Source organism: Gopherus flavomarginatus, chromosome 10 (assembly GCF_025201925.1).
Source record: "Gopherus flavomarginatus isolate rGopFla2 chromosome 10, rGopFla2.mat.asm, whole genome shotgun sequence".
Classification (NCBI taxonomy): domain Eukaryota; kingdom Metazoa; phylum Chordata; order Testudines; family Testudinidae; genus Gopherus; species Gopherus flavomarginatus.
In genome coordinates this window covers 72,280,885-72,308,018 of record NC_066626.1, presented here as the reverse complement: position 1 = coordinate 72,308,018, position 27,134 = coordinate 72,280,885, and the positions used below count along the sequence as shown (strand labels likewise).

General features: G+C 44.8%; 1 protein-coding gene across 5 annotated transcripts in view; it reads right to left on the bottom strand.

Annotated features, from left to right (window-relative positions):
- Positions 1–27,134, bottom strand: part of SEMA5B (semaphorin 5B) — a 367,047-nt gene that overhangs the window by 126,397 nt on the left and 213,516 nt on the right. For all 5 annotated transcript variants that reach the window (XM_050917005.1, XM_050917004.1, XM_050917001.1 and 2 more), the window contains exons 4-5: positions 25,052–25,151; positions 5,979–6,024 (exon numbers count right to left, since the gene is read on the bottom strand). In XM_050917005.1, coding sequence (XP_050772962.1) covers positions 5,979–6,024; positions 25,052–25,151 — 146 coding nt within the window. The remainder of the gene's footprint in view (positions 1–5,978; positions 6,025–25,051; positions 25,152–27,134) is intronic.

The window sequence follows — 27,134 nt, the reverse complement described above, 5'->3', positions numbered from 1 at the left end:
TTTGCACATATCTGCTCCTTTACAGCCTGGTCCAAATGCCACTGAAGTCAGTGGAAACAGTTCAGCTGATTTCACTGAGTCTTGCATCAGGCCATATGGGCTTGGGCCCTGATTCAGAAAAGTGCTTAAGCACATGGTCAATGGGATTCAGGCACTGAAGATAATGGCACAACTCACGTACTGAAAGTTAAGTACTTTCTCACAAGTAAACTTTTCAAAAGCCCCCAAGTGATTTAGGAGCAAACGCCTCATTGACTTACACTTAGGTGCTTTTGAAAATTTTACCCTAATTGCTTTGCTGAACAGGTACCATATTTATCTGCTTGAGGAATGGACTGAATTAAGGTCTAGATTCTGATCCCCTTACTCACACTGAAAAGTACCTTACTCCACAGATAAGCCACTAACGACAATGTTGTTACTAAGATGCTTTTTTCCCCCTCAGTATGAGTAAGGGCCTCCATCCTGCAAGTCTGGTCCAGGTATTTATTTTGCCACTTAATATGTAAATACTTTATGGCTCAACTCCCTATTTTTTTTAATGGCACCCTTTTATAAAAGGAGCAAGTATTCTTGAAATAGTTTTAAAGTTGCCTTCATGAAATAATGTCCTCAATATACATGATGAGCTCCTACCCTGCAGTGCTGTGAGACGAGCTGGGCAAAATGGTTTGGATGAACAGGTTATACTTGAATAGTCATCTGAGGAGGACTTAAATTTGGGTCTAACACATGAGAGTCCTAACTACCATGGTATAGAGTCATATTTCCTTCTCTTCCTCCTTCCACCCCCCAATGACTATTCAAGTATTTTATACACAGTGAAATAGCTTCAAGAGGAGAGACTGAGCCCTGCCTCCGGAATCCCCCAAAATCCAGTGATTAGGGAGCTCTCTTGGGAGGCAGGAGACCCAAATTTAAACCCCTGCTCTCCATCAGGCAGAGAGGGGGATTGAAAATGGGTCTCCCACATCCTGGGTGAGTGGCCTAACCACCAGGCTAAAGTTATAGGGGACAGTGGTTGCAGCCTCACCTCCCTCCCCACTTTGTTAATCTAGCCCCTTTAAAAATACCCAGGAACAAAACGTGTCAGGTCAAGCCAAGTTTCATTCAATGCACAATCAACTTTCTAGATATACTGAAAATTTCAGAAGTTTGCCATTTCAGTTCAAAACAATTGCCACTCCCCACCTCCCCGAACTGCCAGTGAACCGAAAAATCAGTTATTCCCCCAGCTATTTAGTTGTGAGTACCCTCAATGAAGTCAGTAGGAGCTGGGGGTATTCAGTACTCAGAGTCTAGTGGGAAATGCGTGCCAGGAAGAGTGATTTTATATATGCTGGCAAATGTCCTTGTTTAGTCCTTTTAAGAGGCCCAAATTAGCCTAGTGTATTTTTTTAAACGCGCCATGAAGATTTTGTTTTTAAACTGACAGTTTCCACCTAATCTATTAATTGTGAAGTCTAGTATAAACAGCCCCCTTACTGGCCTCTCCGTGAAAGCTGGGGATTAGAGGGTAAACCTGTTACTGGCTCTTGCATAAATTGAACAGTGTGTGTTATACATGCATATCATTGCCTAGGTTTAAAAAATGCCCTATATTTATGAACCATAATGCATACGCGAGAGCTGCTTTCAAGGTGGAAAAGGAAGATGTATGGATTTCATTTTAAAGGGACATTAGCAGATTTAAAAAAAACCTATGTTTTAAAGGTGAATTTCCGGAGTTTTGTCAGAATTTAAAAAAAAAAAATCAACAAGATTTTCAATAGTGACTAATATTTTTAGGTATCCAACTTGAGGTACCTTAAAGGGACTGATTTTCAGAAAGTCTTGAACTTATCCCCTGGAAGTTCAGCCTCATTAAGATAGGCACCAAAACACTGAGACACCAAAAATCATTAGTGATTCCTGCAGTATCTTGGCCCCAGCTCACTGCTGGCCATTAGCACAGACTGTTCACATTTTTCATTTCTCTCAGCTTAGATAGGACAAGAATAGTTTCCCCTTTCTAATCCATTTTGCTCCCTGGTTCTCAAGCACAGGCCTAGTGCTGCAGCTGTTGGAGGGCCAAACAGGGGAAGGGAATATTTAACTTCAAATGAAAATCTAAAGCCTCCCCTGAACCAGAAGTGAACCTTGGATCCTGGCAGGACAGAGGGGACCAAAGCAACCTACTCTGGAGAAGGGACAGGAGGATAAAGAGCTGAGAGTGAATACAGAGGAAAAGAAAGGGAAGGATAGTCTTTACTGTCTCCTTAACAGCTCCCAAAGACTCTCATGTCCTCCTCCCCACTAAAACCTGCCATATTTTACCCTCACCTCCCCAAAGTGCCCCCCCCCGCAGCATCCTCCTGCACTCACTGCCTTGAAACACACCCCACAAAAACCTTCCGATTCCCATACCCGACCTGCCACCAAAATCCTATCCTATTTATCAGGAAACATTAATTGCTGAGACATCTTTCATTGCTCAAACAATACCAGTAATATGCTCCCAGAAAACAAGGATGTGAAACAAGTTTTCATCATATGGGCAAGACATTTGTTATAGTTTGTCTTTGTAATTGTAATTTCGAGATCCTAGTTCCATATTTTATGTATTGGGGCGTAATGTTCTATTTCAGTTTAAAATGGGTTGAATCTCATGTCAGAATAGCACATTTTTTGTTGTTGTGCTGGGAGCTTACAAGCATGTATTGCAATGCTGCATGGGATAGAGCTGGGCAACTTTTTCCTCCAGCAAATAGTTTAGTCACTGAAAAATACCTTATGGGAGAACCAAGTTCAAATCCTTGCTCCACTATTTATGTAGATGTGTGTCCAGAATGGAACAGCTTCAATAGGAGAGACAGAGAAACCCACAGCAAACTATAGCCCAACTGCTAGGGTGCTTCCCCCACAATGTGGAAAACCCAAGTTTTAAATCCCTGTTGCACAAGCAGCAGAGTGGGGAATTGAACCCAGATCTCTCAGATCCCAGCTGAGTGCCCCAATCACTGGACTACAGGTCAGAAGGAAGACAGTGGCAGCAATGCCACTACCTCCTCTGGCTGTTTTATTTCATTTCCTTTGCTTTTACAGTAAAACGTACCCAGAAAATACACCAAGAAGTTTGTTTTGACACAAAACAAAATTTCAAGTTTTTCTATTAATTGAAATTCTTCGGATTTTGTGTGTTCTGTTTAGGTTGAAACAATTTTAATGTTTGGGTTTTGCTATTTTTCAGAGCTGCCAGCAAAATGAAAATCCAGCTACATGGAAAGAGAGAAACCAAAGTCCCAGAAGGCCTTCAAGTTTCCAAACCAAACAGCACCAAGAAGGTTTACTCTAGCCTTGTGAAATAGTAGCTAGAATCCTGCATGGATACAATTTTATATTCACAGATATCCACATCCGCAGATATAAATTTGTATCCGCGAAAGGCTCTAATGGTAACTACAGAATTTTCAAGGGCATGAGAATTTCCTCTGAATGGAAACAGTGAATAATGTAATATACATTATGAGTGACTTTGTCACCTGTTCAACAGTAGGAAATGTTCATTTTCTGATTCAAGAAAAGATGGTGCAAGGGGGATACATCAGTCAGAGTTAGCCACTAAATCTACAACATTACAGAAGGAGAGAGATTTTCAAGCACCCAAGTCAGTGGGCCAGGTAACAGTGTCACTAGGATATTGTTCCAGTGTTGCCAAGCACATTGAAAAAAAAAAAAAAAACTACTAAGATTAGCCTCCTTCATGGCAAAAGCACTGAGAGGTTTAACTCTTGTCTGTGGGTGCAGAGTGACTGACATTTACACTCACCCTTTACCCACAGTCAGCTGTGGCCATGGGGGGTGGCAGGGAAGGCAGCTGTAAGCTCAGACTAGTACTCAGTTGGATCCATTAAAGGCTAACCTAGAAGATGCATTGAATTAGGGTCTCTTCTGCATGTCCTGGCTCTGCCCCTGACTCATCACACAGTTCCTGCTCGCTGGGCAGTGCTGCCCAATTCAACTTCAGCAATGCAGGGGTGGGGTGGGGTGGGGTGGGGACATGCACCATGTTATCCCCACTTTCAGGCAGATTTGGTGCCACTGGCAGCCTGCAACATGGGTTCCAATGAGAAATGAATCAGATCCACTGGTAGGAGAAAAGACTCTCCCAATATATGTCGAACTGTAGGATCTGGATTATATTTTAAAAGAGCTGCTAACACTTCAATACAAAACAGTCTCCATTTTGTTATTTTCTAAACTTTGCCTGCCTCCCTGGCCCTTCTATTGAACTGAACTTAGAATCCCCTTAATTTCTCAACTTGATTTTCTATTCTTTTCTTCAAGATGGTTTATATGGAGTGGTGGGGTGTTCTCTGAGCAGCATTATGTGCTTCACGGATACAAGCCAAATAGCTACTTAGGCAACCACTAGGTCTGGAAACAATCGTTTCCATCATTCCCAACACGTGTGTCCGCATAATTCCATGCTCTCATTGTCATGCAAAGAAGTCTGTAGAAATGGCCGGATACACCCAGAAAGCAGGAACAAACTAAGCTCATTATGTTAATCGGAGATCCCACCACATCCTCCACTTACATACAGGAGGGCTTTCAATTTTAGACAGTGTAGCATGCAGGCCATTGTGGAAGACATTTACCCCAGTGCAGAAACCCTGCAGAAAGTTCTAGCCATTGTTGAAGCCCCACTGCAGCACTGCCCCCAGGAGACTCTCAACCAGGTCAGGATATAGGAGACCCCAGGGGTAACCAGAACAACAGGCTGTGATAGCCCCTCTGAGAATCAGCATGTACAGAGAAACACTATTTCACCACCACCACTAGGCTCCCATCTCTTCTATATCCCACTGGAATTCTTCTAGCACACATAACCTACCATCCTTGAAAAGGAAAGTTCTGTTAGATGAGGTCAACTTTTAGAGCTCGTTCCACTGTCACTTGTACTTCATAGAATAAAAAAGGAAGATGCACGGGAATTAAGTGTCTGACTGCTAAATAGCTATGCTGCCCTGCATCCACACTTAATGTCAAGAGACTCGCATGCAAGGAAACAGGGCGTGGCAGGTGCTTTGCTTAGCCATGCTGAATACTGCCCATTGGTCAGAGCATTTTAGCCAGACTCTACGTGGGCAAGGGCGTCTTGGAAGTCAACAGGACATCACTCAGGCACCTGCACGGAGTGAGACGCCATAATGAGGCATTGGACTCTAAAGTCTTTGCCCCCATTTTGATCTGTCTAACAAGAGCAAGGCACATCTTTTGGTCCTTACACAAAACAACAATCTATACTCCAGCATATTTGTTATTGACACTCTGTTACTTTTAATTAATTAATAATTAATTTTTGCTGCACCTTTCAGTTCCAGATTCAAGCTGGAGGGGAAAAAAGATCTTGCTCATCCCATTGGCTGTTTGTAAGCCTTTTCAGTCCAGTGTAGACAAGCCTCCTCCTCTACCATTGGGTGGTGGGTGACACACATTTACAACCAGCTGTGCCTCTGAACACCCGCAAGTCCCATCTTGTTTTTAGTAACATATTCAGCTCCTCAGCATTCCATGCTCCCACCGGCACAACAAAAGCAGAGAGCGGTGATGGACAAGAACTATTAAAGCCATCCCTGCAAGCTGCTGACCTCTGCACTAAGGAGAGCCAACGATTTCTTTGTATAGTTTTATTTAAGCTGCACCAGTTATCAGTCATGCTACCTGCTTTGTTTCTTTAAGATGTCAGATTTTCAGCACCCACTCATCCCATCACCACCACAAACACTCAAGAATGGGGAGCAAGCAAGTGTTATCCAAATGGCCAAGCACTGGAATGCCCTCCCCTTTAGCATTATCTTCTCAGTGAGAACAAACAGTCTAATTCTTCCCTCTGCCACTCTGAACGCATACTGACAGCATACATCAAGCGATTCCAGCAGCACGTTCATTAACGAGTCAAGCAAAATGATTGGGTAAAAAATGAACAAACGTACCTGGATAAGAGAAACGTTGCGTAGACTAAGTCTGAAGAGGTAGTTCCTGCACAAGAAAGAAGAAATAAAAAAAGCTGTTAGATTCAAGAGAACTTCTTAAAAAAGGAAGGGCGAGAGAGAAGAAAGTGAGGGAAAATCATATACGTTCAGCTAAAGTGTATGGTTATGCATTTATACAGGCAGCCAGGCTTTCCAAGAAAAGCGTCCACATGATCCACCGAAAGAACAAAAAAAAAATAAAATGCTAAAATGGTGCCTCTTGTTTCACAGAAATGTAGGGCTTGACTGGACCTCTAAAGGTCACCTAGTCCAGGCCCTGGCACTAAGGCAGGACCAACTAAACCTAAACCATCCCTGACACGGGTTTGTTCAACCTGTTCTTCAAAACCTCTGATGAGGGGGATTCCACAACTTCTCTTGGAAGGCTAGTCCAGTGCTTCACTGTCCTTATAGTCAGAAAGATTTTCTTAATCTTTAACCTCAATCTCCCTTGCTGCAGAGTAAGATGATTATTTCTTGTCCTACCATCAGCGGAGACGAACAATTGATGCCCATCCTCTTTATAACAGCCCTTAACGTATCTGAAGATACGTCCCCCTCACTCTTTTCTCATGACAAAATATATCCAAGGTTTTTGTTGTAAGATTTCCTCACAGGTCTGGTTTTCTAAACCTTATTTCTCCTCTGGATTCCCTCCAATCTGTCCACATCTTTCTGAAAGTGTGGCACCCAAAACTGGACATGATACTCCTGCTGAGACCATAGCACTGGCAAACACATCAGGATAATTACCTCCCTTTGCCTATCTTGTCATGAACTTTGTAACAAAACTAGGAGCCAATTTGAAGCCAAACTTAACAAAGCCTGTAATGGAGATGTACAAAGAAACCTGAACGACAAGGGGCTTGATTCAAAATCTTCAGTTGGCCCACTCCTGTTTGCTTCTGGGAGTGGGGATGAGATGGAATCAGCAGACCTGCATCCAGGTATCTGGGATGCATTAACAGGTGTGTTGTAAACAAGACACGAGAAGTCATTCTTCTGCTTTACTCTGCACTGATTAGGCCTCAACTGGAGTATTGTGTCCAGTTCCGGGCACTGCATTTCAAGAAAGATGTGGAGAAATTGGAGAGGGTCCAGAGAAGAGCAACGAGAATGATTAAAGGTCTTGAGAACATGACCTATGAAGGAAGCCTGAAACAATTGGGTTTGTTTAGTTTGGAAAAGAGAAGACTAAGAAGGGACATGATAGCAGTTTTCTGGTATCTAAAAGGGTGTCATCAGGAGGAGGGAGAAAACTTGTTCACCTTAGCCTCCAATGATAGAACAAGAAGCAATGGGCTTAAACTGCAGCAAGGGAGATTTAGGTTGGACATTAGGAAAAAGTTCCTAACTGTCAGGGTAGTTAAACACTGGAATAGATTGCCTAGGGAAGTTGTGGAATCTCCATCTCTGGAGATATTTAAGAGTAGGTTAGATAAATGTCTTTTAGGGATGGTCTAGACAGTATTTGGTCCTGCCATGAGGGCAGGGGACTGGACTCGATGACCTCTCGAGGTCCCTTCCAGTCCTAGAGTCTATGCGTCTATGAGACCCGGGCTCAGAAGAGCAGGGAAAAGGTAGCTGCATTCTGCTAGATGTTCTCCACACACACAAAACTTGCAGTGAAATCAGTGCAAGGGACTGTGGCCTGAACCTGTGGTCCGTGTGGAAACTCTCCATGCCCCCACACCCAGGCCATGATGTAGAATCTTCCCAAGCAAAGAGGATTCTGGAGCAGAGGCAGTGGAGGCACGTCCTGACATGATAGTTCTTGCTGCCAAGAGCTAAAGGGGACAAGGGGATGGGCAGATGGCTACCGGAGGTAAAGGGCCTAGACATCCCACGACACTTTCATGATCTATGAAGAGCTAAAAGAAAGATTCACAGATTACAGAAAAAAGGAAACAATCATTTGTATTATGCAGGTGTTTATGCTTAATAACCTTGACTTAATGCAGTCACATTTCCACCTATATCTAATGAATACATTCAATATAGTTAATTTATAAATATAATTAATAGAGAAAGATATAGTGTTATCCACTGGCTGGATGCTGAAGCTAGACAAATTCAGACTGGAAATGAAGCACAACTTTTTGATATGGTAATTAACCACTGGAACAATTTATCAAGGGTTGTGACAGATTCTCCATCACTGATAATTTTTAAATCAAGACTGTATGTTTTTCTAAAATATATGTCATTTATTTTGGGGAAGCTGTATGGCCTGTGTTATACAGGAGGTCAGATTAGATTATCAAAATGGTCCCTTCCTCTCACCTGCACAGGAATAGTCGACACAGAGGAGCATGAGATTCTTAAATGATCCCTCATCAAAGCATGTCACAGACAATACTAAATGAATGATTTCCTGATAAGTATTTAGGCAGGGTGGCCTAACAGAGCGCTAGACTGGGATTCAGGAGACTTGGGTTCTAGTCCCAGCTCTGCCACTGGCCTGTGGAGTGACCTTGGGGAAGCCACTTCCCTCCCTCTGCCTCAGTTTCTCCATCTGTAGCATGGGGATAACGAAACTGACCTCCTTTGCACAGAGCTTTGAAATCTACTCAACTCTATTCACCTACTGATGAAAAGAGCTAGGTATTATTAGCAAAATGTGTCCAATGTATCTTTCCAAGTTCTCACTTAGGAGCATCTCCCCAAATCCAGCAGTTCTTTTGTACACTGAAAACATTCTTCCCTTCTCTTAAAGCTGTATAACCTCCCAGATACTCTGTTATTAAACTGTTTCTCATCAACTATAGATTTAAGGCTTGTCTACACTGTGGAGCAATGCACACTACAGAGGTGTGATTCCAAAAGCACACTAACACGTTGTGCACTGTCCACACCAGGAGGCTGCATGAACACTAGAAGTTCCCCAGTGCGCTGTACTGCAGTGCTGTTTCAAACAGCATTATGTTAAAGCACGCTAGGGAAATTTTAGTGAAAACCAGCAGAGTCTACACAGACCAGTTAGTGCGCAACAAGTTAGTGTGCTTAGAAATCACATTGTTGTAGTGCATGCTACCATGCTCTGTAGAGAAGCCCTTTAACGAATAGTATGCCCTGCCATGAGCTCTGTTTCACAGACCCATGGCACAAGGGTTACACACAGGGGTGAAAGTAAGGAGGTGCGGGCTGGTACGGTGGCCAGTACCGGACCATACCCAGCTAACTTTGAAGCTCTGCCGTGACAGCGCTTTAAGGATCCTGCTTAAAGTGCTGCTGTGGCAGCGCTTTAACATCGTTTCCCCCCTCACCATCACCTCCCCGGCCACTGACAGGAGGGGCAAAAGGAGCAGCCGCCCCAGGCTGGTGATTTAAAAGGCCCAGGGCTCTGGAAGCGGTGGCTGGAGCCCGGGAGGTGAGGGCCAGGCAGTGCAGATGGGCTGGCTGGGGGACGCTGACCCCCAGCCCTGCCCCTTCCGCCCAAGGGGCCAGCCTCTGTACCGGTAAGTCCTGTGTTTTACTTTCGTCCTTGGTTACACACAGCTATGGAAGTCACTCAAACTGGACATTTTGATCCAACAGCTGATTTTTCTTGGATCCCTTAGGGAAGCACACACTAATTTAACAAAAATAATAATGCAGCTCTAGTGTGTAAGGTATCATGAGATAATCCTGCTCCTGAAGGTGTTAAAGCATGTCACAAGGCCTCAAGTCTTATAACACCCCAAGGAAGGAGTTCTCATGATAACCGGCTTGGACCTGGTATCCTGTTGTTAAGCATGCTATTTAAATGCATTGATTTTGGAAGTCTTATAACACCGATTCCAGCTCCTTGTTTTAGTCCTGTGAAACAGGGGGTGGTTTGACTGAGTGATCAACTTTTAATATTAGATTTTTTTCCCCCCACAGTGGAACAGATTCAACCACAAACTTTTAAAGGAAGAGGCATATTCAAAGGAGATGGTTTTCCTTGCACCCAAAAGAGCTGCAGAAAGAACAGAGTCTGTTTAAAGAAAGGCAGAGTCTATCTTTGCAGAGATCACTATGTGGCGCATGCACATATGCATCAGCTGTGAGCTGTGGTCAGGTGGCACACAATCCTCCATCAGTCAAGGATACTAAAGTTCACGCAATTATCACAATGATCTTCTCAACTCTTCATACTAATGTTACTCCTGGTGGAATTCTGCACCAAAAAATGAAAAATTTTGCAAACAATATTTTAAAATTCTGCATTTTTTATTTGTCAAAATAACACAATATCATCACACCAGTTTCAATTGTTTTCGTAATTTATTTCAAAATACCTGTCAGCAAGTACCTCTGCAACAATATAGACCAAAAAAAAAAAAAAAAGATTCAGGACATGTTTTTTGACAAATAGAATCCTTAGTAGGCATATTAATACAGAACTCTGAGTAAGAATTCATTTAAACTACAATACAGAACTGTATTTCCCATGCCCCTCAGAAGCAGTGCAAAGGCTTGAGGGAGTCTGGGTTAATGGATGAGCTGAGGGAGAGGGAAGTAATTGCTGGGAAGGACCCTGGGTATAAACTTGAAGGGTTGTTGGGTATTGGTGGGGAAGTATGGAACACGTTTTTTGGAGGGTGGGGATTGTTAAGGAGCGTCCCCATGCAGATCCTGGCTGACCCCGAGCCTCTTCCACTCAAATTAGGCACATCTGCCCTTGTCGCCATGTCTCTGTGTTCCTACTTAGCCATCTCTCTTCCTCCCTGTAGTTCTGCACCCTTCCCCCTCTTTCCATGTGGCCCTGCGCCTCCACTCCCATTCAGACCCTGCCCTAGTCTGTCCTCCCTCACTAGCGCTTATGAGCCCCTCTCGTGACCCCCTCCAGCAGCCTCACGCTGTCCATCTCCCGACCTGGTCACAGGCACTGTGAAGAAGGCAGGCTCTTTCTCTTCCCTATCCTAGCTGGGGCTTGCCAGGAGCAGCTGCTGTGTTCTAGTGCCACAGCTGCCTTCTGGTGGGAAAAAGGCAGAACTGCAGAAGTTATTTTCTGCTGGGAGCTGCTGCTTTGTTCTAGCGCCACAGTACCCTCCAGTGGGCAAAGGTGGAAGTGAAGCAAATTTTCAGCAGAGGCTATTTTCTGCAGTAAAAAATATGCATGGCACATGAAATATGCATATGCGCAGTGCCGCAGAATTCCCCCAGGAGTAATTTAATGTATACCTCTGTCCTGCAAACACAACTCTGTAAGAATGGTGTCCTATATGTTTGTCATCTTTCCATGGAGAAAAATCGCCCCCATTTACAGATACAAATATATTTTTTCTTATTTCTCACCTGGCAAACTCAAAATGGCATCTGAGATGAAACAGTTCTTTTTTTCTCGCATATCATCACCAGTAATAGAAATTCTGCTGGCCAGATTATGCCCTCAGTGATGCCTATTCAATTCTTTGTCATTTATGGGCTTTACACAATTGTAACCGATTGAATATAACAATTCTGTTAGTGATGCACAAGAAGGGATAGAATCCAGCTCAATTGCTCTTAGCTATGTTGGCCCTGTAGCGCTAACAGGAGGAAAAAGCAGCAAAAATTTATTTTACTCACTATATTCAGCAAATGTGACTCTGAATATGCCCACGGAGAAGATCTACTGAGTAAGAAGGCACCATTTCTACACAGTCACTTTTAAGAGTAGAACTTCAATTTAAGGCCCCTATTTAAAAAGGTACTTTAAAAAGGTAACTCAAAATGCCCCCACATTGACTTCACTGGGACACGTGCTTAAAGTCATATGGCTGTTTAAGTAACTTGCTGAACTGCAATTCAGCAAGTTACTGGAGGTGTAGATTTAAGGAATACCCAAGTGCACCAGGCCTTTACATAACAGCAGAGGTGCCTAACCTTATTACACAGGAGGCCACATAAACCTAAGCACAACCTTATGTTGGCCACACAGACTCTCCATATTTTATTAAGATTTAAAGTCATGTGTATTGATTTATATTTTAAGTTCAGCCTCTTCGGTATGTATTTAGATAGAAACAATCTATGTACGGTATTGTCTGTTTAAAAACAAATAAAGAAATCAGTGCATAAAACATGCAACAGAATTACAGAAAACGGGTGTAGTGAGGTGGATGGGCCTCCCTCCTCCAGGGTTAGTGAGGGAGCGTTACCCACCCCGAGAGGGCAAAGCCTAAGCCTACCCGCCCCCCTCGTCGGAAGGAGAAGGGCGGGGCAGAAAGTATAAAAGACCAGACCCGCAGCCCATTCGGGGGGAAACCTGCAGAGGGGAAGGACGTCCCGCTGGTTCTGGAGCAGTTCGAGGCAGATCCCTTGCCTAGCCCAGTCCATGCCCCAGACGCGGATGACAACTGGTCTGGAGTGCCTGCTGCTGTTTACTCGGAGGAGCCGGACAATGCCTGGACGCAGGAGGTACCCACCCCAGGGGAGGCAGGAAGTGGCCCAGGGCAGCTGCCATAGGGCTTGCTGCAAAAGCCCAGACCCCCAGCATCGGCATGTTGCAGCTGGATCCCCACCAACCCCGAGGCAGCTGACTCTGCCCCTGCCAGGGCCCTGGGCTGGGACGCGGAGGAGTAGGGAGGGCCCGCGTCCCCCTGCCCCTCCCCTGGGGTGGCTGACGCTCGTTCCGCTGCAAGGGGCTCTCACTCTGAAGAGAAGTGGCCCCAGCCCTCTTAAGACTGTGTTGTTTGCTGGCTGCCTGAGCCCCGGCAAGCCCAATACTAAGGTAAACAGAGACAGGCCTGGAGACAGGCTATTGCGGCCCTCCAGGGACCTCCCTCCCCTGGGGTGAGTGAGGGAGCGTTACACAGGGAGAAAAAAACAGTAAAGAACACACAACCTTCTCCCAAATCACAAATAAAGAGGTGCCCAGGGCTGTCAGCCCGAGCCCTGCCCAAGGCCTTATGAAATGCTCTGGCAGGCCATGTATGGCCTGAGGACTGTAGGTCAGGCACCCCTCTGCATAACAGGGTGAGGAGCTGAGCCTCACTTTAGTACATTGCCCCTCACCCCCCGAACCTGGCCCGTTTTCTTTTTTTTTGGCAAATTTCAGTTATTTCCTTTTTACAATAACTTTTAAAAAAAATAAGCAAACCTTGAGCAGACCAAACAGGCAAAAGAATAACTGCCTGGTGCAACGAAGTTATCCCATGACCACCTTTCTCCTGTAGTTCTATAACAAACAACAGTATGAATACATTTAGAGGACAGGATGGTATTCGCTTCCCATCCAAACTGTCCCCTTCATTTCCTGTCCTAAACTGCCAGGCAAGGTTGGTTCATACTGGGAAACAGTTGCCTGTTTCACTCCAGAGTTGCCTGCATTTCACTGGTGGGTGGTTCAAGGGATTATCATTTGTAAAGTGCTTTGGCACCCTTTGGGATGTATAGTACTATATATATTGTAACATACCATGAATGCTAATTATTATTATTACTACCCTTATTTCTCACAACTTCCAATGCGTTTCTAAAAATTCCCCTATTCTTATTTCTTGTATTACGGTAGCACCCTGAAGCCTCAACCAAGACTGGGGTCCCATTGTGCAAGACAATGTACGTATTCGTAGTAAGATCATGCTTCTCTAAGTCCCCAGTTCATGAAAGCACTTAAGCACATGCTTAACTATAAACCCATGCTTAAATCCTATTCACATCAATGGAATTTAGGCATGTGCTTAAGTACTTTTCTGAACAAGAATGTTTTCCACAATCTGAACCTAAATCCTGTTTATTTGCAGGTTTCTTAGAGCTTCACTGTAGTACAAATCCTATAGATAAAAGTATTTATTAATTGGCTGGCCTGAAAATGACTACATGCTCCTCATGCCTACCACCACATAGCATGAGCTGTTACAGAAAGGGAACAGTCCTGATTCATCTTAAAGAGTGGAAAAAACATATCCACTTCATTCTCCTTCCAATAACATTCCACAGTCAAATCTGCTTACTGAGTAGCCACCTCACTTGGCCAAGCACACCCTGGCTGAACTTTATAACACGTTACTATATTCTCCCTCCAAAACTGCCTTGCCTTGAAAGAGTTGTATGGAGGGCAAAGTGGCGTTGTCTCCAAAGTGTCTGCGCAATGCAGCTGGAAGAGAAACTGGACTTTTCTAATGAGATACCATTTAACATGATCTAGAACAAAAGCCGAGATCTCCTCTAGAGGGTTTATAAGTATTTTACAGTATACTTTCAGGCACACCAGTCTACAAACAGAGGTGTACTCTGGTCTCTACAAAGCCCTCTCTTTTTTCAGTCACCACGCCTGTCAGCACGATGCCTACTGATTAAAATAAATCTTCCTTCTAATGAAAAGAAATCCTGATCCAGAGCTCACTTATGCTGCTATAAATCAGGAGCAACTAGAGCAGAGTCAGTAGTGTTATACCATTTTAAAATGGTGCCAGAGAACGGAGAGTCAGGCTTCCATTACTTTTAAATGTGGTAGTTCATTTTCACATCTTGTTTCCATCTGTATTTACCGTCTTTCCTAAAACCAGAGCAATTCAGCTGTGCTTCAGAATGACCTCCGTGCTCGTGGCTAGTTTGGACACACAGAGGCAGATAATGTTAATTCACAATTAAAAGCATGGCTTGTGGGGAGAGGAACGTGGAGGTGGAAAGAGAGAGAGGTGTCATTCTCTCCTTTTGGGGCCATCCAACTCACTGATACAGACTGATCCTCCTAGATGAGGGAAGTTTAAAGCCAGCCCTGGCTTATAAGCATTCTGACATGCTCTGAGAAACTAGAGACTGCAGGTATATCAGTGTAATTTTGGGAAGGAATTTTCTGTATTTGTACAACACCTGGCATAGTGAAGTCCTGGACCATGAAAGGGACTCCAAGGTGCTACAATAATATACTACAGTAGTTACCAGACCTGGGTACAGCAGACAAGATAAAAAACAAGATACAGACTGAGGTGTGAGACAAATCCTAACACCTCGCTTTGGCATTTTGCTAGAAGCCATATAGTTTAGGAACGCAAGGCTGGAAGCTGGACCTTCTGACTTCTCTGCCCACCTCTGTAAGGATCTGGGGACTAGAACCTGGGTCTGCAGAGCCCAGGACTGCTGATATTCCCACGGTGTCAACAGGATGCTGTGCAGAGACACAGCCAGGGATCACTGTGGAGAGTAGATGCCGTAGGAAGTATCACCCAAGAGACTCAGCGTGATGGTACTTTATGGCCCTCTGACTGGCCAAGCGTCCTATTTAACCCCAGGAAGTTGTTTAGGCAGCCACACAGATTTTGGCCTGCTGCAACACCAGACTTTATCTCCTGATCTTCGGTCTCCAACTCCAGAATGACTCTGACCCTGACTCTTGCTTCCTGATTCCAGCCAGGTACTGCCTCTGATCTCTGGTCTCCAACTCCGGCCTGACTCTGATCCTGACACTTGCTTACAGGACCTGGGTCTTGCGATTCCTCCAAATCCTGCTTGATGACTGTCCCTGGTGGGACCTGAGCCCAGCTGTGACTGCTAAGCCAAACGGCCTATGCCCTAGTCCCTTACATTGTGGAGCTATAGGCCTAAAGAATATTTTGTACTTCTACAGCACACGGCAAACATAACTTAGTCATGTGTCACAGCCCCTTTTGCAGATGGAAGAAAAGAAGCCACAGAAAAGTTAATGACCTGCCCAAGAGCACGCAGCAAGGCAACAATAGAATCAGAATTAATACACAGGTGTCCTGACAGCCAAATCTCATGCTAGACTGGCCCAGTGTCCCCAGTGAAGCCCAGATGTGGTCTGCACTTCTAAGAGGGCTATGTACACCTCTGAAGTTGTCATCTGAAGAAGCCCAGAACACTGACAGATGATTCCAGGCTTCTTACTCAGAAGGGGTTGATTACATGCCTGCTTCATCAAGTGATGCAAACACTACTCTACTGATTCATTTACAGGGCCTAGCGTACGGATGCTGGAGAAGAGTTGATCTGCCAACATCTCCCTTGCAGCTTGTAATCTCATCGGCCAGTAATTTTGTTTCTATTGAAGAAAAACTTGCGTGGAACATCACTCTTTCTTAAAAATCAATAGTTGCTCAGCAGAGAACTGTACTAAATGGCACATAGTAATATGATGCAGTTACTCTATGAGCAACTGCTTTTCCCTTAGCAACGTTTCTCTGTGATGAATCTAGGCAGAGCTACTGTTGAGTTCTCTTCGCTGGGATTGTCTTGTAGGCAGCATATCATTCCGATTAATCAGCTGTCTCAATTAAGAAAGGAGCCCACTAGGACTTCATGTTTGTCACTGTGCCACTCATCATGGCCATTTGGTCTCTCTCACTGGCAGTGAAAGTGAAATCTCAGATTCTTCTGACTCCAAAAACACAGGCCCCTGACCAGCCAAATATCATATTTGGGGGGGGGGGGGGGGGAGAAGAATCACAAAAACTTCCATGACGCTTTTCCCCGACCAGCTCTGGTTATTAGGTTATCTAGTCCATCCCTCTGACAGATCACAATATTCTCCCACGCATTGCCCAAGCAAGCTGTAATAAATTCAAACTATGGGGCTTTGACTACTTTTCTAGGGAGCCTATTCCACATCCTAATGCATCTCACTGTTAGCAAGTCTTTCTTACTATCACCCTATTACTTTTAGTTACACGCTGTTGTGCCATCTTAAATAATTCCTCTTCGGTGTTTACATCATTCACATCTTTATTGATAGAACCTCCCACCTCCTTAAACATCATCACTTAGCCCAAATAGGTTTCTGTTTTCCCCTAAAACTCCAGATGATCTCTATGTTCTTTATATGCAAATGAAGGCATGTGGGGCTGGTGATGCCGGTTCACTGCTGACCAACCCACTTTCTCTACTCCTGCTGAGTTCCTTATGCCCTTTGAACTGCACAGAGACTTTATGTTTTAACTTTTAAGCAGATGGAGAAAGAATCACTTTAGGTCAAACTCTCCATATAAAAACTGCTCTCTCACAAACCTTGCACCACAGCCAAAGGTAACAACTCCATTAACACAAGGTTAAAAACTGCTCTGCAGCGCCACGCAGTGGTCCTGAGAGGAGTGCATTAGAAAGAAGCCTGGGTTAGCCAATTGCTAGGGTATGTTTTTCTCAATGGGAAGCCATTCCGTCAGCCTTACGTGTGTTGGACTGAAGTTTCTGCTAGGAATATCAGTGTAATTAATGTCAGACACTGCCTTAAACAAGCACAATGGCTACTGTTGTGCTGCTCCTTCCTCCCAGGGATCATTCAGTTGGCCACCCTCTAGAGCAGTGGTTTTCAATCTTTTTTCATGCATGGACACCAAACAAATTTTGAATGGAGATGCGGACCCCTTTGAAAATTTAACCTGGGGTCCACAGACCCCTATCATAGAAGTCTTAGACTGAAAACTGTGGGCTTCTGGGTTTTGACCTATAGGTGGGGGTATTCACATACTTTGATCAAAAAAACAGAATGCCTTTTCTAGGATCTGAAACTTTATTTTCATAGTCACCTTTCGCAGACCCCTTAGACATAGTCTGTGGACCCTCAGGTTGAAAACCACTGCTCTACAGCTTTCAGAAAAACATCATGACCTGGTGTTTGCTTATACCCAAGTCTCTGGAACATAATTTTTTAACTTAATTATCCTGTATGGGCTATTAGAAGGACGTGTCTCTCATGGGTGATTTATTTTGTGATGGGGTATCACTGACATTCATCTAACGTGTAAGGCACATTTGCAATCTAGCCCTCATTTCTGAGGTTAGGATGATTTTCACAGAACCCACATTATGCTGACATGGTCTTTCACACAGTGCTGTCTGTGAGACTATGTCTTGAGCTAACTGAGACCCTCATGTGTGGATCCCATGGTGATGGGAGGTTATAAGATTAGGTACCCGATTAAACAGGCTATTTGGCAGAAATGCAGATGGTGCCACCCTGAAGTTATAATCGAAGAACATTTGTTTCCATTGCTAACAAAAGGAAAAAATGGGCTAAAATGCCCATTGTCACAACTTCAACTCCTAGAATACCACCTCTTATTTGCTCAATTACAGCAGCAACTGCTTGTGTGCACTGGCTAGCACCAGCAACCTAAATCTGTTCGCTTGATTCTATGTCCTATTTATTCTGAGGTAATCAAAATGTCCATGCTGAATGCTAGGTAAATGTACAAACTTTACACACACAAAAATTATACACTGAGCAAACTGGCCAGACTTCAAAGATCCCAGAAGCCACAAATTAAAATTAAAAAAAGTTTTCTGTCTCCTTCTCCTCAACAGATAGCCGGAGAGACTGCTAAGACTTGGAGCATGATGTGAAGTCAGCAAATTCAGACTCTTGGGACCTCTCTCCTGGAAGGTCTCTAGCCCCTTCACATGTAACCTAGGAGCTACTATCTGAAGTGCCTGAGCAAATTCCAGCTAGCAAAATACCATATAAGAGGTAAGCTCATGTATCTCAAAAGCTTGTGTCTTTTACCAGTAGAAGTTGATACAAGAAAAGATACTACCTCAGCTACCTTGTCTCTTTAATATGAGAGGTAAGTCTACCTCTGAACTACCTGAGGATCAACTCACGTAAAGCTCTATCGATTAAAGCCTGCCACTTTAAATCACGTTTGTTCCCTGTGTAAAGAAACTCCATGCACCCCTAATTAAGGTTTTAACCGGCAGTGATGTCTACTCATACATTTCTCACACTTTGCCATGTTCTCTCTCATACAGAAGATTAGGCAGTTTCTTTAAAAAATGTCAATGGCCTTTTGATTTTCTCTGTACATTTTGAAGGAGGGTCCTTCTTTCACACATTACCAGACTTGTTTATTTTCTAACACTGGGATGCGGCTTTTAAATCAGATCATTTCTTTTGTTCCTCAATAAACTTAACGTGTTAAGAGTGGAGGTTATTTGCTTTTCTGAGTTTCCTTCCAGCTTCTGCAACAGATTTCACATACCCTCCTACAGGCAATATAATCAGACACACTCTCATGCTCTTTGCTTGATCACATTCCCATGAATACTTCAACTGGCAAAGTAATTTCTCAGCCACAGATGACTTGGTAGGGGGCAAAGCCAGCAGGAGGCTGAGTGATATGAATGTAAGCCATCATAACAAATGGCAGAAACTCATCTCAGTCACTCTCTCAGAGAAATACTGGATCAGATTCAGAGGTGAACTAAGGACTGCACATCTTGTCCCTATTGCTAACTTGAAAGTCAACGTGCTATTCAACCTCTCAACTTATTCATCAGATTGTGGGCGATAACGAAGTGTTTGTGTTTTAATTTCTATGTGGGCACACACTACCTGATTTTCAGAGCTGCCGAGCACCCACAACTCCAGTTGAAGTCAGTGAGATCTGTGGCTGCTCAGCATCTCTTGACAAGGATGGTCCAGTGGTTAAAATACGAGATTAGAACTCTGAAGATTTGGTTCAAGACTCTGCTCTGTCACAGACTTCCTCTGTGCACTTGGACAAGTCACTCAGTCTCTCTGTGCCTCAATTCTTCATCTAAAAAATGGGATAATAGCATCCCCCTACCTCAAAACGGGACTGCGAGGATAAGAGATCGTGAGGTACCCAGGTACTATGGCAATAGGGTGTAGCTTAGACAGACTTCCATACTTATGATCTGACATTCTGTATCTCCCTAGGTATGACAAACATGAATATAAACTCCCAAACCAGGACTTTGCCACAGTCCCAGCTTCCTGGTTTGCAATGAATTTCTGCCCATGCAACATAATCTGGTATAGAATCATAGAATATCAGGGTTGGAAGGGACCTCAGAAGGTCATCTAGTCCAACACTCTGCTCAAAGCAGGACCAATCCCCAACTAAATCATCCCAGCCAGGGCTTCATCAAGCCTGACCTTAAAAACCTCTAAGGAAGGAGATTCCACCACCTCCCTATGTAACCCATTCCAGTGCTTCATCATCCTCCTAGTGAAAAAGTTTTTCCTAATATCCAAACTAAACCTCCCCCACTGCAACTTGAGATCATTACTCCTTGTTCTGTCATCTGCTACCACTGAGAACAGTCTAGATTCATCCTATTTGGAACCCCCTTTCAGGTAGTTGAAAGCAGCTATCAAATCCCTCCTCATTCTCCTCTTCTGCAGACTAAACAACCCCAGTTCTCTCAGCCTCTTCTCCTAAGTCATGTGCTCCAGCCTCCTAATCATTTTTGCTGCCCTCTGCTGGACTCTTTCCAATTTTTCCACATCCTTTTTGTAGTGTGGGGCCCAAAAATGGACACAATACTCCAGATGAGGCCTCCCCAATGCCGAATAGAGGGGAATGATCACGTCTCTCGATCTGCTGGCAATGCCCCTACTTATACAGCCCAAAATGCCGTTAGCCTTCTTGACAACAAGGGCACACTGTTGATTCATATCCAGCTTCTCGTCCACCGTAACCTCTAGGTCCGTTTCTGCAGAATTGCTGCCAAGCCACTCCATCCCTAGTCTGTAGCAGTGCATGGGATTCTTCCTTCCTCAGTGCAGGACTCTGCACTTGTCCTCGCTGAACCTCATCAGGTTTCTTTTGGCCCAATCCTCTAATTTGTCTAGGTCGCCCTGTATCCTATCCTACCCTCCAGCCTATCTACCACTTCTCCCAGTTTAGTGCCATCTGCAAACTTGCTGAGGGTGCAGTCCACGCCATCTTCCAGATCATTAATGAAGATATTGAACAAAACCGGCCCCAGGCCCGACCCTTGGAGCACTCCGCTTGATACCGGCTGCCAACTAGACATGGAGCCATTGATCACTACCCGTTGAGCCCGACGATCTAGCCAGCTTTCTATCCACCTTACAGTTCATTCATCCAGCCCAGTGGTCCCCAACCTTTTCGTCTGGCAGGCACCAGACGAAAGACTGTGGAGCACCTGCCAAAATGCCGCCGAATTTCTGCGGCATTTCGGCATTGACGCCTCTCGATGACGTCGCTTGTCAGTGGTAAGTGGCATCATTGAGAGGCTTCGCCACCGAATTTCTGCAGTGTTTTGGTGGCAACGCCTCTCGATGACGCCACATGTTGGCGGCAAGTGGCATCATCGAGAGGCATCGCCACCGAATTTCTGTGGTGTTTCGGCGGCGACGCCTCTCAATGACGTCACTTGCTGCCGACAAGCGACGTCATCGAGAGACATCACCGCCAAAACGCTGCAGAAATTCAGCGGCATTTCAGCAGATGCTCCACTGCCGGTCAGGACATGGGTGCCCCCGCAGGGTCCATGGCACCCGTGGGCACCATGTTGGGGACCCCTGATCCAGCCCATACTTCTTTAACTTGCCGGCAAGAATACTGTGGGAGACAGTATCAAAAGCTTTGCTAAAGTCAAGGAATAACATGTCCACTGCTTTCCCCTCATCCAGAGAGCCAGTTATCTCGTCATAGAAGGCAATTAGGTTAGTCAGGCATGACTTGCCCTTGGTGAATCCATGCTGACTGTTCCTGATCACTTTCCTCTCCCCTAAGTGCTTCAGAATTGATTCTTTGAGGACCTGCTCCATGATTTTTCCAGGGACTGAGGTGAGGCTAACTGGCCTGTAGTTCCCCAGATCCTCCTCCTTCCCTTTTTTAAAGATGGGCACTACATTAGCCTTTTTCCAGTCACCCGAGACCTCCCCCTATCGCTATGAGTTTTCAAAGATAATGGCCAATGGCTCTGCAATCACAGCCGCTAACTCCTTTAGCACCCTCAGATGTGTGACAGACCCAGGCCAGTGGGGTACAGGAGTCTGGTAGAGGGCAAATATACTGGTCACTGGATGAGTAGTTTTCTGTTCCCTGAGTGACCAGAGCAGGGGCTACACTAGAGTAATCAGGAACCTGCTAAAACCAATTAAGGCAGACGGGGTGATTAGAACACCTGCAGCCAATCAAGGGGACCTGGGCTTTAAAAGGAGCTCACACAGTCAGGGGAGGGGGAGCCAGAGGAGAGGAAGTGCGTGTGAGGAGCTGGGAGCAAGAGGTACAAGGAGCTGAGAGTGAAAGGGTGTGCTGCTGGAGGATTAAGGAGTACAAGTGTTATCAGATACCAGGAGAAAGGTCCTGTGGTGAGGATAAAGAAGGTGTTTGGAGGCGGCCATGGGGAAGTAGCCCAGGGAGTTGTAACTGTCATGCAGCTGTTACAGGAGGCACTATAGACAGCTGCAATCCACAGGGCCCTAGGCTGGAACCCGGAGTAGAGGGCGGGCCCGGGTTTCCCCCAAACCTCCCAACTCCTGATCAGGCACAGGAGAAGTTGACCCAGACTGTGGGGAGGATCACTGAGGTGAGCAAATCTGCCAAATAAGCGCAGGACCCACCAAGGTAGAGAAGGAACTTTGTCACAGATGGTAGCACTTGTTCATTTTATAGTTCAATGCAGCCACACTCTGGATACAACTGAAGATGCCCCGGGGCTGGAAGTGATGTTTCCCAAGTGGCACAGGTTTTACAAGTTTGACATATTTGGAACTTTCTGCCAGCTATGAAGATAAAAGCCTATTTGCAGCCAAAAGTCTGCTCAGAGGCTGCTATCTGAGGTACTAAGCTACCAGGCTCTAGGGCTCTCCAGAGAGTTTCAAATCAACTCAGGGTGCCAGATCTGCAGGCTAAGGATCTCAGAGCTTATTTGCAATCCCAACCTTACAGAAATATGTGGAACTTAGGTAACTCTTCTGGGGCCTCCATCCAGACTCCAGGCCTTCAGCTTAGCTAGTACACAATCATTTTTTGTTCATACTTAACCAAGGCCTTGTGAACAGTGTTTGCTGGCATTGGGGGTACCCAGGTGCCATGCCACCTGTTTACAGTTATCGGACCCCTCCAAAGCCATAGGAGGCTTTTTTAATATATATCCTCTCCCTTTTGATACTCGGAAGCAGTTCCTTTGACCTGATCCAGAATAAGCATTTCTAATTCATACCTTCCCTTAAAATCCTGAGTTGCCTCTTTGCCAAACACTAATAGGCATGTTCGGTACAGCTCTTAATCACTCTCCTACAAAGCACACAGGCCTTCATCACTAGCAGCTGCACAGTCCTAGATCAAACTAAGAGCATCAGACCATATCACAGGGGCCAACAGTCTCAGAAAACCCAGGCCCTCTCTGCTTGCCAGTATACAGCTCTGTAATGGGGCTCAGTAACTTCCTTACCACCAATGGCCTCCGCTGCAATGTCTGTTTATAGAAACAACTTCTGCGCTTCAGAGATGTGAATTCCATGAGGGACAGACATTTTATAGCTCCTGCTGGAGCTGGCCGTCCCCTGGGCAGGCTGAACAATGGAGACTTATTGTCATGATGCTTTCTGGCTTCTTTTCCATAGGAGCACCTCAACTTGCTGCAAAAGGACAATCTCCTTATAGATGCTTCTCACTATCCACAGTTCCAGCAGGCTATCTCCCCAGAGCGACATCCCCTGCAGCTTCCCTCTCAGGGAAGTTATAGGTTTCCCTTTGGGTTTCCCAGTCATTCTTGTGTCTCCATTTGTCTGGGCACCATCCTTCTTTCGGTCAAGCTGCTTCACTTCAATTTGTAGCCATGCAGATTGTCTCACAGGGTCTCAACTATCCCCCTTTTAAAGCTTTTATTCTCTTCTAGTCAGCAAGTTCTTGTACAGTGCAAATGTTGGTTGTAGTCTGAGTTGGGTCTTTACAATCAACTCTCCCCAGCTGCACCTGCCACTGCCCAACAGGTAATGAGATAACTCGGAGCTAGCATGTCTCAAATGGCTCTGTCACATAGTTGGTAGGGCAGTGTAGCAGGGTGCTGCTGCAAGGGCACCTAATTAGCCCCTGCTCAGCCAGCCCCAATCAGGGGAAATAGATTGGGGCTGGGGAGAAGTCTGGTGCCTGGCCTCTGGAACTGGCTGCACCTGTGGGCCTGCAGGTTGAAGGCCATAAAGGCTGGCTGACAGCCAGAGAAGAGGGGAATTGGCCAGAGAAAGGGCAGTCTCCAGGCTGGGGTAGACTCCCTGTAAAAGAGGAGACAGGAAGACCTGTAAAGTTCTGTAAATAGTATCACTGGTGGTGGGAACTTTGTGTGAATAAAAGCCACGGGTGCTGCATTAAGAAGAGGCTTGTAGTGCTTTATTGGAACAGCAAAGAGCTTCAGCTAGGGGGGCCGAGGAAAGGACCCAGTTACAGGCAATACACATCCTCCACAAAGCCCTTTATACCTTTCCCCAGGTTATGCCTTCTGGATCAGAAGGCAGCAGGACCATCGCATGCAGACACTGAAGGTTCAAACAGTTACTTTTAATTTACCACTCTCACTTTTCACCTCAGCCATCTAAAACACTGCCTGCATCTCTTGCCCATTCATTGAATTAGGAAATTTAGGTTGCCTCCTTCATAAAACCCATTTATTTTTGAGCAGCTAACTCAAGCTGTTCTGCCCAATCCATTCACCATCTGTATAACTCTGGCAGAAGAACGGAGTGTTCCAATCTGCTTATTCTTTGCTCCAGTATTTGGAATAACCTCTTCCCTGGCAGTTTCACCACTGCAATGCTTTTGTCTGTAATTACTTTTAACACAGACACGCATATCTCATTACGTGACACCAATCTGCAAGATGCTGCCACTGATTTGTTACCTATTACTCTTAGGTTTCAGATTTTCTGGCTGTGCAAATATATTCCTACTTAATAAAAGCAAAACATCTGCAAGGAACGCTGCACAGCGATGTTAACTTTGAACTCTAATAACAGGGAAAAAGAGTTGAAAGTAAAAGACAATTGTTCCAGTTATGGCATTGCAGAGAGATGGGAGCCTTTTCAATAATGAACATGGTGTAACTGGAAAACTTGACTAGATAACCCACCGATAAATAAACCATAGGGCTCAATCCTGCAGTGGCACAGCAATGGACTACACTGGACTACTATTCTCTGGGAGACAGCAGCTTCCTGTTTCATTTTAATTGCATTTCAGATGGTTTAAAAAAAGTCATGATTTCAATTCTTTACAATTATATTGAGATTCTAAAACCCCTACATAATTACAGCCGTCTCTTTGTCTGTCGGTCAATCTCCCCTGAAGCCATTAACCTGCAGGGAAAGACCTTTAACAGTAATACTGGTCTAGTTACAAGATTATCTTTACCTTGCTCCCACAATGAGCTGATTCCTGTTGGCATCCAGTGCGAGCTGAGAAAAGTCGTGTACACCTGGATAGGTGAAATTCGACACCCAGGGTTTCAGATCTGCAAAGAAAATGAAAAAGCAGAAAACAATGACACTGCTCCACAAACCGAGAGTTCACCCGAACATCCACTAATGGTTTTCCTACCGAGTATCTGTCAGTGGAAGGATAATAAATAATCTATTTAAAGTGCTTCTGTTTATTCTAAGCAGAATCTGCAAAAGCTGCATAATAATGGGAGGTTGTCTCAGCATTTATTTTCACATCCATGATGCCCAAAGATTGAGTGTCAGCATTATCTCTGAACAGACATCATGGTGGCTTGGTTTATTAGTTTATTTTAAAGTCCACGTGCCAAATTCAGAACCAATGTTAGTGGTGCAATTTCACTGAAGCACCATCCAGGGTAGAAAGGCTGGTCTAGTGGATAGGACGCTAGACTGGTACTCAAAAGACCTGGGACCAATTCCTAGCTCCATCACATACTTCCTGTGTGACCTCAGGCAAGTAATTTATTCTACCCTGTAACAGAGTTTCCCCGTCAGTGAAATGAAGATACAACTTCCCTACATCCACAGGGGTGTTGTCATAGGGTGCTGTGGTGATGAGGGCCATATAGTGCCCAGACAGAATTCTTCCCCAGGCTTGAATATGGCCCTATAAGATACATGTATCTTATTTATCTAGCTTGGATTTGCCATGCTAGGCACTTCCTCAAATTGCAAACACACAAAAATTAGATTCTAAGCAACAGAACTGGCCATCCTCAGATGGTCAAAACTCCCACTGAAGTCAACAGGAGGCCCATGAGAATCACATCAGTTAACACACTAACATCTACTGAAAGATCCAGGGGAAAATGTTTGTGATATAATTTTTAAAAAGTATTTAAAAAAAAAAAAGAGCCCAGTTCCATGGCAGTTCTTAGGATGTAATGATAAGGTATTTACAGATTTAAGGCCACAAGGAACCATCAGATCATTTACTTTGACGTCCTGTATAACGCAGGCCATAGAATTTCACTGTACTGAGCCCAATACCTTGTGCTTGGCTAAAGCATATCTTCCAGAAAGGTATCCAGTCTTGATCTGAAGATACCAAGATATGGCATAACCAGCAATTCCCTGGTTAGTTTGTTGCAGTGGTTAATCACCCTCAATGTTAAAAATTTGTGCCTTATTTCTAATCTGATTAAATTCAAACATCCAAGGTAGCAGAGGCAAAAATAAGAACTATACCACTACCTCTCTAGTCCTTCTATGACCAGAAGACCAAAAATCGTGCTCCCATTAGGTGCTGACCATACGCGCCGACTCTGTGAATTGCTGGGGGGCACTTGATCTCCGGGCTCCAACCCAAGCCCCACCTCCATTTCATCCCTTCCCCAAGGCCCCACCCCGCCCTGCCTCTTCCCGCCCTTGCTCCAACCCCTGTGCTCACTCCACCCCCTCCCCCCAGCATCTCCTACATGGCTGAACAGCTGATCACAGCAGGTGGGAGGTGCTGGGAGGGTGGGGGAGGCAGTGATTGGAGGGGTTGCCGGTGTGTGCTGAGCACCCACAATTTTTTTCCCTCTGGGTGCTCCGGCCCCAGAGCACCCATGGAGTTGGCACCTATGGTGCTGACAGTAGGGCTAGTTAGAAATTTTCTGATGTATTCATTGAAGCAAGATGTTCTGCTGAATCTATTACAAATTTGACACAACTTTAGTCAAAACACAAGCAGGTTACATTGGAAACCTGCCAGCGTTCCAAGGTCCACAGTTCTACAGCAGACAGCCCTGGCTGGAATAGCAACCATGATTCAATGAATAGCATATGTGACACTGTCCAGAATGTCAATTTCACTTATACCCTTTCAGGAACATGTTTCAGTGTTCTCAAACCAAATTTTCCAGGGTCTTCGGTTTGCATAATAGTCTGCCAAAATTTGCACTTTGAAAGCAAATTCCAAAATACTGAAATATCTTGTTAACCGAACCCCCCCAGGTTTTGGCCAGATGAAGCTGGAAGCTTAGAAAGATAAGTAGGATCCAGTATAGTAA